The sequence below is a fragment of the Oryctolagus cuniculus genome, chromosome 7 (genome assembly GCF_964237555.1).
Source record: "Oryctolagus cuniculus chromosome 7, mOryCun1.1, whole genome shotgun sequence".
Lineage (NCBI taxonomy): Eukaryota > Metazoa > Chordata > Mammalia > Lagomorpha > Leporidae > Oryctolagus > Oryctolagus cuniculus.
Window position 1 is genome coordinate 7,253,439 of NC_091438.1, and position 12,379 is coordinate 7,265,817.

The 12,379-nt window shown below is 52.7% G+C and overlaps 1 protein-coding gene across 4 annotated transcripts in view; it reads left to right on the plus strand.

The window, feature by feature from the left end:
* The window catches only part of FAM20B (FAM20B glycosaminoglycan xylosylkinase), a 47,314-nt gene extending 35,280 nt beyond the window's left edge, over positions 1–12,034 (plus strand). For 3 of the 4 annotated variants that reach the window (XM_051858238.2, XM_051858239.2, XM_070077195.1), the window contains 3 exons: positions 80–271; positions 2,990–3,049; positions 8,577–12,034. In XM_051858238.2, coding sequence (XP_051714198.1) covers positions 80–271; positions 2,990–3,049; positions 8,577–8,808 — 484 coding nt within the window. In that variant the 3' untranslated portion in view covers positions 8,809–12,034. Of the gene's footprint in view, positions 1–79; positions 272–2,989; positions 3,054–8,576 lie in introns of those variants that run through there. The other variant, XM_070077196.1, reaches the window with a different exon arrangement.
* Positions 12,035–12,379: the final 345 nt, after the last annotated feature.

A 12,379-nucleotide genomic window follows, 5' to 3' on the forward strand; every position in this document is an offset into this window, starting at 1 on the left:
GGGGCTGTATCTTGGCCTTGTAACAGTGCCAGGTGAAACGCTGGCACTCAGTCACGCTGTTGGTGCCGCTGGCCTCCAGGTGGGAATATGATGAGAGCTACTGTGATGCTGTGAAGAAGACGTCCCCTTACGACTCCGGCCCGCGCCTCCTGGACATCATTGACACAGCCGTCTTCGATTACCTGATTGGCAATGCCGACCGCCATCACTACGAGAGCTTTCAGGACGACGAGGGCGCCAGTATGCTTATCCTTCTCGACAATGCCAAAAGGTAAGGCCAGCGGCGCCGCCTTGGCAGGTGGGGCTCTCTGTGTGAGGACACGTTCTGGGAGGTCACGGGCGGCTCTCTGTGTGAGGACACGTTCTGGGAGGTCACGGGCGGCTCTCTGTGTGAGGACACGTTCTGGGAGGTCACGGGCGGCTCTCTGTGTGAGGACACGTCCTGGGAGGTCACGGGCGGCTCTCTGTGTGAGGACACGTCCTGGGAGGTCACGGGCGGCTCTCTGTGTGAGGACACGTCCTGGGAGGTCATGGATGGCACCAGGGCGCGGCCGAGAGGAGGCGGCCTGCCTTCTCCCCGGGAGTCCTTCCCTCTCTCCTCTGGGGTCCCAGGACTTTAAAAAAATGTAGAAATTGTCCTCTTCAGAGACGACTAGAAACCTGGGTTTTTAATTTGTCACGACATTCATCATTCTTTCTTGGCCATGATGTTTAGAATCTTGACAAGTACAGATTTAGTAGAACATGAAATTGTTTTCCAGCTAAATCTGTTCTGTCCATTTTTAAATGTTAATTCACTTGATAGGATGTTTTGCTAGTTTTATGGCAGGTTAGACCAAGACTTCTGCTATCCTTGGAAAGAAGAGTGGGCACTTACTGATTACATATAAAGACAAATTGCTTTTATCTTAAATAACACAGACCTTTTTTTTTTTTTTTTTTTTTTTTTTTTTTTAAGATTTATTTGAAAGGCAGAGAGAGAGAGAAAGAGAGATCTTCCATCTACTGGTTTACTTCCCAAATGGCTGCAGTGGCCAGGGCTGGGCCAGGAAAGAGCCAGGAGCTTCTTCCAGGTCTCCCACATGGGTGCAGGGGTCCAAGCACTTGGACCATCCCCCACTGCTTTTGCAGGCCATTAACAGAGATTGGAAGTGGAGCAGCTGGTACTCAAACTGGAGCCCTTATGGGATGCTGGCACCGCAGGCAGAGGCCAAACCTTCTACGCTACAGTACCAACCCCAGAACTTTATTTACTTTTGAATGAATAGAATATCCTTGTTTATTTAAGCCTGAGCTGTTTGGAGAGCACATCGTGTTTCCATTTTGTCTTCTGCGTTCTACGTGGTGGCCAGTTCATTATCACATGGTTCACTGTTCTTAATAAGTGTTTGCTAAATAGACTGATTCCCTGGTGCCCAAAACCGGCCAGGCAGAAGGCCCTGCTGTCCGCCTTGGCTGCCAGGAATAAGCCGAGACAGTTCCTCAGCACAGAGCGCTTGGGCAGCATTTGCAGAAGATGCCACCTCAGGCACCTGGTGCGCCATCAGCAGTCCCTCCACCCTGTCGCAGCAGAGCAGGTGGTGGACAGTGTGCGCATGTTCCTGGAAATCTTCAACCTTGCTTGTGAAAAAGGATCCTTCTTTCTTACAGAACAAGATCCGACATGCCGCCATACACATGACATTCCACATGCGTATCAGCACTGTCACTGTTTCAGTCCATGGGGTCCACAACAGAGTACCCCAGACGGTGATTTCTGAACAGTGGGCGTCCCGCAGGCCGTTCTGGAGACCTGAGTCCAAGAACAAGGCGCTGGCAGACTCAGTGTGTAGTGAGGGCCCGTTTCTCATGAATCGAGCCTTCTCCGTGTCCTCATGTGGTGGAAAAGGTGAACACGCTTCCTCTGGCCTCCTCTGTAGGGCACTAATGCTGGCAGAGAGTCTGCCCTCGTGACGTACACACTGCCCAAGGCTCCACTCCCAATGCTGTCGTGAGGTGACTGGGTCTCGGAACACAAGCGTTCAGACATGGCATTTACCTTTGCCTTTTTTTTTTTTTTTTTTTTAAAGGCAGAGTTAGTGAGAGAGAGACAGAGAGAAAGGTCTTCCTTCCATTGGTTCACCCCCCAAATGGCTGCCATGGCTGGCGCTGTGCCAATCTGAAGCCAGGAGCCAGGTACTTATCCTGGTCTCCCATGGGGTGCAGGGCCCAAGCACTTGGGCCATCCTCCACTGCACTCCCGGGCCACAGCAGAGAGCTGGCCTGGAAGAGGGACAACCGGGACAGAATCTGGCACCCTGACCAAGACAAGAACCCGGTGTGCCGGCGCTGCAGGCGGAGGATTAGCCTAGTGAGCCGCGGCGCCGGCGAGCTTTGCCTTTTCTTAGTGGAGCATCTGCGTGGCACCAAGGGCTCCCAGAGTCCTGAGCTGCTAAGGTGAGCTTGCAGGGAAAGAACAGGAGCCGCTTCTGCTCTCCTTTTCTGACTGTGAATTACCGCTGAGGTCATTTGGTATCTGCTCCGTGAGTGATTTTTCCAAGTTGAATCCTGTCTGTAAACTTACTTTCAGAGACTGGGATATTGGTAGTTTTGGAGAAAAACGTGCCTGACTTGTTTTTCTAGTAACAGCCCCCTGCTGGCAGGGAAGCCTTTGTTTTCCTCCTGCCCCTGAGGCCATTGGGGTTTGGGGGTCCTCAGGGTCTCCCTTGCTCTGGGAACGCCACCAGCCACCGTGGTGAAGTGAGCACCTTGCAGTATTTTGGCAGGCAGGGGGTCCTGGCAGCTGAGGGTGTTTGCTGTTCGATGCTTCAGTGTAGGTGGTAGGGATCCTAAATCTGATTGTTGTTTCTGATTGTAAGTGTCTTGGGCTGCTAGAGCATGACATTGTCCAGGATCGTGTTTGGGTTTGGTAGAGAACTGGCTGTTGCGTTGCCGCTGAGAGGGGCGCTGGCACTTCCCTCCGACTGACTCGTCTTGGTTTACTTTTCAGCTTTGGGAACCCTTCGCTGGATGAGAGAAGCATCCTTGCCCCTCTCTATCAGTGCTGCATGTAAGTTATGCACAGGAAGTATAGGTGCCTGCCCCGCCCCGCCTGCCGTCCCAGGCTCGGGGAGCGCCCTAGGCCCTGCTGGTGCTGGGACTGCTGCTTACCCTGCTCCAGCCAGAGCCCCTGGAGGCCCTGAGACGGAGGCAGGGAACCACAGCCCAGAGGCAGTGGTGAGTCCTGGATGGGTAGAAGTTTGTAATCTGTCAGTAATACCTGTCCATATTTGATTTAACATTGATTATCCCCCATCTTCCTACCAAAAAAAATCTTCCAGTAAAGTGCGACCTTGGTTGCTGCATCTGGTTTTCCTCTCACCTATCACACACCACCTGGAATTTGCACGTCTTGGTTTGAAATTGTCTAAATCAAAAGTACCTTTTCCCCAAAGTATAATAATTTTTTTAAAGTCTTTATTAGAGAACAAAGAAATTGAAAAGTAAGTCAAGAAAATGAAATAAAGAAGTGCCGTAAGGACCAACTTCTCAGATCATCATTCTCGGTGGAATTTTTAAAATATAATTTAAAGTTAATTTGATTTTATTATTCTTTGAGAGGCAGAGAGACAGAGAGATCTTCCATCCACTGGTTCACTCCCCAGATGCCTGCAACAGCTGGGGTCAGGCCAGGCTGAGGCAGGGAGTCTGGAATTCCATTCAGGTATCCCAGTTGGGTGTCAGGGACCCAGGTCCTGGGGCCCTCAGCTGCCTCTGCAGGGTGCTTGTCAGTAGGAGGCCGGACTGGAAGGGGAGGAGCCGGAACGTGAACCAGGACCTGAACGAGGCACTCTGATGAAGATGCTGGCATCCCACGCAGCATCTTCGTGCCGTGCCAAACTCCTGCCCCTCTTACTGTACTTTTCAACATGCACATCAGGAAAGCTGGGGTCCACCTTTCTGGGCTACACAGAGAAACAAAGCAAGCCAGGAGCGCCACTTAGGACTGTTCAACTCCCACGAACACCACGTCAGACGTCCCCTCCTAGAAATGGTTTTCTTTTCTTTTTAAGATAGCAGCACAATTCTGAAGAAATTAAGAGTTTACCCAGGCAACCCTAATTGTCCTCATTAATACTGGAAAGCAGTGATACACACAATTAAAAAATTCTATGTATCTTGGAAGGAAAATGTTTTTGTTTTGATCGTCAGTGTTAAAAGTCTGGTCCAATCAAGAAACAGAAGAGGCATAGCATATTATATAGGAAAGTTTAATATCTAAAGAATTACTAAATTCTAACCTAAGAGGGGTCTAAAAGAAAACCAGGAGGAGTGGCGCTGTGGTGTAGTGGGTAAAGCCGCCGCCTGCAGGGCCTGCATCCCATGTGGGCACTGGTTCGAGTCCTGGCTGCTCCTCTTCCGATCCAGCTCTCTGCTATGGCCTGGGAGAGCAGTAGAAGATGGCCCAGGTTCTTGGGCCCCTGCACCCGCGTGGGAGACCTGGAAGAAGCTCCTGGCTTTGGATCAGACCAGCTCCAGCCACTGTGGACATCTGGGGAGTGAACCAGCAGATGGAAGATCTTTCTCTCCCTCTCTCTGCCTGAAACTCTACCTTTCAAATAAGTAAACAAAATCTTTGAAAAAAAACAAAAGAAGAAAAGAAAGCCCGGGGTGAAGGCGAGTACCCGAGGCTGGAGTGTGGGCCTCAGTGGAGAGGTAGGGTCTGTCCCCAGGACGGAGAAGATAGGGGAGTTCGCAGGTGGGGTGCAGTCACTCAGCAGATACTGTCGTGGCCGGAGAGCTTAGGTACTCGCTCGGAATCCTCGGGGCTGCAGGCAAGGCTGCCTGGGGCCCTGCAGAGGGACCTGGGGTACGGCCTGGGCAAACGGCCTTTTAGGCTTGCATCTCCCTGTTGAGAAGGCTTTAGGATGTTATTACCAGCCACCCTGGGGCTTGAGCGTCTCCCAGGGCCTACACCTCCTGGGACTGTGGCTGGTAAGAGCTCCGCCAGATGACCTGCCTCCACACCACAGACCTGCTGTCGTGGCCGGAAGCTCTCTGCGCCTGCCTCTTGTCGTGTCCCTCCAGCATCCTCCACTTGGAAAGCTCAGGAGAGGAGAAGCTTAGAGGAATTCTGCTCATTCTTGCAGAGTGTCTGTGTAAGAGTGAATTTGGAGCTGACGTGCAGTAAGCAGTAACTCGGTCACACAGGAAGCTCTCATGCTCTGGGCTTCGTGGCAGTTTTCAGAATGCTTGATGCAAAGAGGGATCTTCCTTTTTTTTTTTTTTTTAAGATTTATTTATTTATTTGAAAGTCAGAGTTACACAGAGAGAGAAGAGGCAGAGAGAGGGAGAGAGAGACAGAGAAAGAGAGGTCTTCCATCTGCTGGTTCACTCCCCAGTTGGCTGCAATGGCAGGAGCCACGCTGATCCGAAGCCAGGAGCCAAGAGCTTCTTCCGGGTCTCCCACATGAGTGCAGGGGCCCAAGGACTTGGGCCATTCTCTACTACTTTCCCAGGCCACAGCAGAGAGCTGGATCAGAAGTGGAGCAGCCGGTTCTCGAATCAGTGCCCATATGGGAAGCCGGCGCTGCAGGCCAGGGCGTTAACCTGCTGTGCCACAGCACTGGCTCCTCCCTTACTTTTTAGATAGTTGCAGAACAGGCTCCCTCTTGCAGAGCCAGACATTTCCACATGCCTAGTCCTTTCCACAGAGCCCTCAGGAAGGTAAGAGCGTTTCTCACCTTCAGTTGGGGTGTGTGTGTGTGTGTGTGTGTGTGTATATATATATATATAAATTCATTTATTTTTATTTGAAAGGCAAAGTACAGAGAGAGAAAGGGAGAGATCCTCTATCCACCGATTCTCTCCCCAAATGGTCACAAAAGCCAGGGCTGGGTCAGACCCAAGCCAGGAGCCAGGAGCTTCATCCAGGTCTCTCTTGTGGGTGCAGGGGCCCAAACACTTGGGCCATCTTCTGCTGCTTTCCCAGGTGCATTAGTAGGGAGCTGGATGGGAAGTGGAGAAGCCGGGACTGGAACTGGCGCCTGTATGGGATGCTGGCTTCACAGGTGGCAGCCTAACCCACTGTGCCCCAGCAACGGCCCTGGCTGGCGTTTTCATCAGTTTTTGTGCCTCTGTCAGAATATCCAGAATGGGTCATTTCAAATGAACGGGAATGTACGGGCTCACAGTTCTGGCGCCCAGGACGTCCGAGACCAGGGGGCTGGTGTCTGATGAAGGCTTTGCTGCTACATCACCACAAGGTGGAAGGCGGAAAGGCAGAGAGAGCGAGCGAGCGAGCAAAAGGGGGCACTGAGCTGGCCTTGGCGCAGGAGCACCGATTCCGCCTGTGAGGGCAGAGCCAGCCTCCTGGCCTAACCACCTCTTCAAGATCCCACCTCTCAGCACCGTGGCACAGCAGGTTAAGCTGCCGCCTGCACCGCCAGCATCCCCTATGAGCACCGGTTCAAGTCCCAGCTGCTCCACTTCCAATCGAGCTCCCTGCTGTGGCCTGGGAAAGCTATTAGTGGAGGATGGCCCCAGTGCTTGGGCCCCTGCACCACCATGGGAGACCCGGATGAAGATCCTGGCTCCTGGCTTTGGCCTGGCCCAACCCTGGGCATTGTGGCGATCTAGGGAGTGAACCAGAGGATGGAAGATCAATCAATCTCCTCTCACTCTGCCTTTCAAATACATAAATAAATCCTTAGTAAATAAGTAAATTTTGTAATACTAATATTAACCCAAGAAATTTTTTTAGAATTCAGACATTTTGAGGAAAATGTAAACTGCCCATTTACACCTAAGAATAATTTCTGTTAACGTGTTGCTTATTTCATCCTATTGTGTATGCCCATATTTGTTTCCCCACAGATTTTTTTTTTAAAGATTTATTTATTTTATTTGAAAGTCAGAGTTACACAGAGAGAAAAGGAGAGGCAAAGAGAGAGAGAGAGAGGTCTTCCATCTGCCGGTCCACTCCCCAGTTGACCACAATGGCCGAAGCTGCGCCAATCCGAAGCCAGGAGCCAGGAGCTTCTTCTGGGTCTGCCATGCAGGTGCAGGGGCCCAAGGACTTGGGCCGTCTTCTGCTGCTTTCCCAGGCCATAGCAGAGAGCTGTATCGGAAGTGGAGCAGCCAGGACTCAAACTGGCGCCCATGTGGGATGCCGGCACTGCAGGTGGTGGCTTTACCCACTACGCCACAGCGCCGGCCCTCCCTACAGATTTTGAGTTAAACAGTTTTTTCCTGCAACGTTTTCCCCATACTCAACGTATATAATGGGCATTTTCCTGTGCCACTGAATTTTAAAAGGTTTTTTGTTTTGTTTTAATTTGAGAGGGAGAGAGAGAGACAGAGTGTTTTCCCATCCACTCTCCACTCCCCAAATGCTCCCAGTAGCTGGGGCCATGAAGCAGGAATTTAATCCTGGTCTTCCACACGGGTGGCAGGAGCCCAGCTACTTGAGCCATCACCTACCGCCTCCCAGCGTCTGTGCTGGCAGGAAGCTGAGTCAGGAGCCAGAGCCAGAGCCAGGCGTCACGCCCAGCACTCCACTGCGGACGCAGCCTCTCACCCTCTAGCTGGTGCCTGCTCCTCAAAACAGGGTGCTGTGTGTCTTTTTAAAACTTTATTTTATTTGAAAGGCAGAGTTACAGAGAGGAAGACATAGACACACACACACACAATTAGAGAGAGAGAGAAAGAGAGATCTTCCATCTGCTGGTTTACTTCCCAAATGGGCCAAACTGCCAGGGCTGGACCAGACCTGAGCCAGGAGCCAGGGGCTTCATCCGGGTCTCCCACGTGGGTGCAGGGGTCCAAGGACTTGGACCTTCTCCTGCTGCTTTCCCAGACCACAGCAGGGAGCTGGATCAGAAGTGGAGCAGCTGGTACTAAACCTGGTGCCCATATGAGATGCTGGCATCGCAGGCGGTGGCTTTACCCACTATGCCACAGTGCTGGCCCCAAAACTGGTTTCTAAAATGTTTATTCATTTATATTTTTGTGGAAGGCAGAGTGACAGAGAAGGAGGCCGAGGGCTCTTCTGTCTGCTGGCTCACTTCTAACTGCCTACAGCATCGGGGTGGGCCAGGCCGAAGGTAGACGCCAGCAGCTCCCTCCGTGTCCCTCACGTGGATGCAGAGACCTCGGTGCTGGGGCTGTCGTCTGCTGCCTCCCAGGTGCATTTGCAGGCAGCTGGATCAAGGTGTAGCAGGCTCTTCCAGGCACTCGGACACGGAAGGCCGCGTTCTTCGGGGCAGCGTGACTACTGTGCACGACATCTCCCCTTCAAACCGGTCATTACCGGCTTCCCGGGCTGCCTTTGGGTGGATGATTTAAGTATTTGCCAACCGACTGTTGCACGCTCAGGTAGTTTCACATTTTGCATCGTAAGTAACACTACAGTGACCATGCGCAAATATGTATATATGTGTCTGATTAGTTACCCTCCTCCCCCAAATACCAAACTGTAGCAGCGTGGCTACTCGTAGTAGAGAGGTAACGGAAAACACTTTGCATGGATTTTTCTGTTGTTTTTAACTCCATCTGAGATGAGGTTCTGTGTGACACGTCATGAAACTTTCTTCCAGCATTCGGGTTTCCACCTGGAACAGACTGAACTACCTGAAGAATGGCGTGCTGAAGTCTGCCTTACACTCTGCCATGGCCCACGACCCCATCTCGCCAGTGCTGTCCGAGCCTCACCTGGACGCCATGGACCAGCGGCTCCTCAGCGTCCTGGCCACCGTGAAGCAGTGCACCGACCAGTTTGGGATGGACACTGTGCTGGTGGAAGACAGGATGCCTCTCTCCCACTTGTAACCCTCCACACTTTTTACAAAGATAGAGAAAGAGCACAATCCATTCCGCGTGGGCCGAGACGGACTGGACGTGGCCAGCAGCAAGTTCCGCGCCGGGCTCAGGGTGGCCCGGGCGTCTGTGGCGTGTGTGCAGTACAGGCGGCGGCAGGGCGCGCAGGGGGCGGAGCACGGCGAGCTGCTGGCCGAGTCACCGCCTGCCGGCCCGCCCCCGCAGCCGCCCCGCCCAGCCGTGGGCCTCAGAGCTGGTCAGTCCTCGCTCCGTGGCAAAGGACAGACCGAGGTGTGGCATGTGGACAGGCGGATGCGGGAACCGCTCTGGGGTTCGAGTGTGTGTTGTTAGTTTGAACTTCGCAGTCCTGTGTCCACGCCTGTGGATTTCATGGAAACACTTTGCAACCTCTTGCATCTTTTTTTTTTTTTTTTTTAACAAGTCAAATTGGAAAGCTTACCGCCTCCTGTGGAACGGTGGCAAATAAAACCTGGGTTCTGTCAAGCCGGAGCAGCACGCGCTGTCGAAGGGATGGAACTGGATAGAATCGGAGGGGAAGGCCCAAGCAGGAGGGTGGTCAGGCTTTCTGTGACTCAGCAGTCACTAGGAAGGGGAGGAGGGAGCCACTTGGTAGAGCCAGAATGGAAGCGATTCAGCCGGTGAGAAACAGGTTCTGTTCCGGATCTTACCGCTGTATAAACACCAAACATGACTTCGCACCTGCTTCTGCTGCTCTTTCCACAGTTGAATCCAAATTCACCCAAAAATTTTTCTCAAGAAAACATTGTTAGGGCCCGACATGAATCTCTTAGGGAAACTCATTTCTTTTTCTTCTCGCCTAAAGCAAGCAAACCTTCCCCAGGCCACCAAAGCAGACTGAAGTAGGACTGGGGCAGGAGCCTGTCCGGCCGCCTGTGACCTCGGCCATCCTTGTTGCTCTTCTGAAGTGAGTCCCCCCTCCGCCTTCAAGGCGTTTGGTCACCACAGCAGCTGCTCCCACGAGGTCGGCAGCCCTGTTCGTGCCATTCCCGTGCGGAGAGGCAGCGCGCTGTGCAGGTGATGGCGTTCCCCTTGCCGGTAGCCAGACTGACCTGCGACTCGGGCCGTGCAGGGCCCTGGAAGCAGAAGGTTAAGCCTCCTGAGCCTTTGAAAATCAAGGACGCTGGCAGGACGGAGCCTAAAGGTGTGACCCCTGTCAGATCCGCCTTCACTGTGGAGTCCTGAACTCGAGCTCGTGGTGTCCTCCCAGCTCTGCTTAGCGCTCTCGAGTTGGCTGAAACATGGTTGAGTTCCGTGTTCTGGCAACATGATTGTGACACGTGACACCTGTAGACTACAGGGCCAGAGGAGCACAGGCCTGGTGCGGCCCCTCCCACGTGGACTCAGAGCCACAGGCCTTGCTTTCTTTTAAACGTTGTGGCCACACAAACTAAGTGCCAGCCATGGGAGACCAGTTGTGGGCAGCCACCCCTTCAAAAACAGCATCAACACTCGGGCCCCAATTTTCTCACTTTGAAAGAACAATGAGTAACCTGTAACTACTTTAAGCAGCATGAAATTAAGCAGCTTTTTTTACTTTTATATTCTGAGATGAGCTGATAGATAGCAGCACACCAAACTGAAGTTAAGAGTTGACAGGAGACATTCATCCCTGCTTGTGCGTGGCCAGAGGCCTTCACAGTTCAGTTCAAGGATACCTAGGGTAGTGGTGCTGCAGAGTGCTGGGACCCAGCTGGTGGGCGGCAGGAGGAGAGACGGCGGCTCTGCCCTCCTTAGTGCTCGCTGAACCCCGTAGGGCTTGGTGTGCTTTCAGACCTGATGCCTTCAGAGTGCCACGCCGAACTGAACCCGTAGCTGCCCTCCGCCTGGGGACTCCGGTCATCGCCCTGCAAGCGGCAGAGGCTGCTAGGCAACAAGGCAGGAGAGAACGCTCTGCCTCGCACACTGTCTCCCCGTTTCCTCAGCGCATTTGCAGAAAATTTATATCATTCGCGCCCCTGCAGTTTCCTAACTGATGATGCTAGAAGTGGTTAAAGTTAGAGTGGTGCGGCATGATGCTGAACGCAGAAATGTGTGTCTTCAGTCAGAATGGGCTGGAGCTGGAAGACTCTGTGTAGGCAAATCTTGGAGGGAAAAAAGCTGATAGCCCTAAAAATTCACAGACGCAGAGATCTATTTGGGAAAAAGAGGAAGACTCCTTTTTGCAACGTTTTGTGACCCTGCCCTCTGTGAGTCAGTCGTTAGGATCTAAGGCCATCACAGGCAGGTCGCTGGGGGGTAGGGGTCAGCGCTGCCGTTTGGACAAGGAAGGTTAGTTACAGGGTTTCCTTCTAAAGCCGTTGGCTGGTTTGAGGCTGCAGTGTGGGCCGGGAGGGGCACAGTGATTCCGGACAGTGGAGTCGTCCTCGCTCAGAGGGTTGTTGGGTAATGTGTCTCCCTGTTTGTGCCGGGGTGAATGTCAGAGGGAGTTGAAGTTCAAGGTGGGTTCCTTTGTGTTGAATCCCATCCGAAACAGTTGCTCAGTGTCACCGGATGGCAGCGCTGTTTTCTAAAGAAATCCCTCTGTTCTTAAAGGCAGGCAAGCCCTGGCCTCCCCTGCAGCCTCTCCTGTGTGTGCTCCCTGAATTCGGTTTTAATGGTAAAGCAGCCGCCGGGGCCGCAGGCAGCAGCACTAAAGGCGTGTGTGTGTGTGTGTGTATATAGTCATGTATGTGTTCTTGCAGGAAAACATATTTATTTTGACACAGGGAAACACTGACTTTATGTCGCTGGTAAGAGGCTCTCTCCTCAGTCCCTGGGAGTGGACCCCGAGGGACAGAACCACGGTGCATCCCGCAGACACGCCTGCAGCGAGCCCGCCGCGCCAGCCCCGGCCCGCGAGCCAGGAGCTGCTTCTCCCGGGGCGGCAGCCGTCCTCCCTCGACTGCGCACGTCTCGGTGGAAAGTAGGGGCTGGACGCTGTGCTGCCACCGGGTTTTCAGAACCGAGGTGTTCCTCGCGCACAGAATGTCGGGGAACCGGGGAGCGCTTACTGGGAAGCTAATTTATTTGCTTACAGGGGAGGGGTAGGAACCACTGCCCTCTGTTCTGATCCGCCAAGGATTCCCTCTGGGAGCTTCTGCGCAAATAGAGGTTGTACTTGGTGAGACCCCAGACGAGACAGATATGCACCTAAATTTCTAATGTGTTCCATGGGTTTCGATTCTGACAAAAAGATGAATAAAGATTTTAATAAATACGGGCGTATCTCTTCCTCTCCGTCTCCACCCCACCCTCTCTCTGCTTCTCAGGGAAGCCCATTCTAGTTTCCTGTGGTTTGTTTTTAGGGTTTAGAAGCCAGATTTATCTAAGTTAGAGACCTTCAGCCAGAGTGGCATGGAGGGGGCTCCAAGAGGCAAAACCCAAAGGTTTTTGGTGATTCTGGGGTGTTTAAGCACAATTTTGGGGAAGAAGAAAACTTGCCAGCGTGACATTCAGTTACAAGGCGGGGACAAAACCCACCCAAAGACCTGATTGGTCATCGTATTCGCCCTGCATGGCTTACTCATGGTAACAGAGCCATCGGAAGGGTGGGATGCCTCAT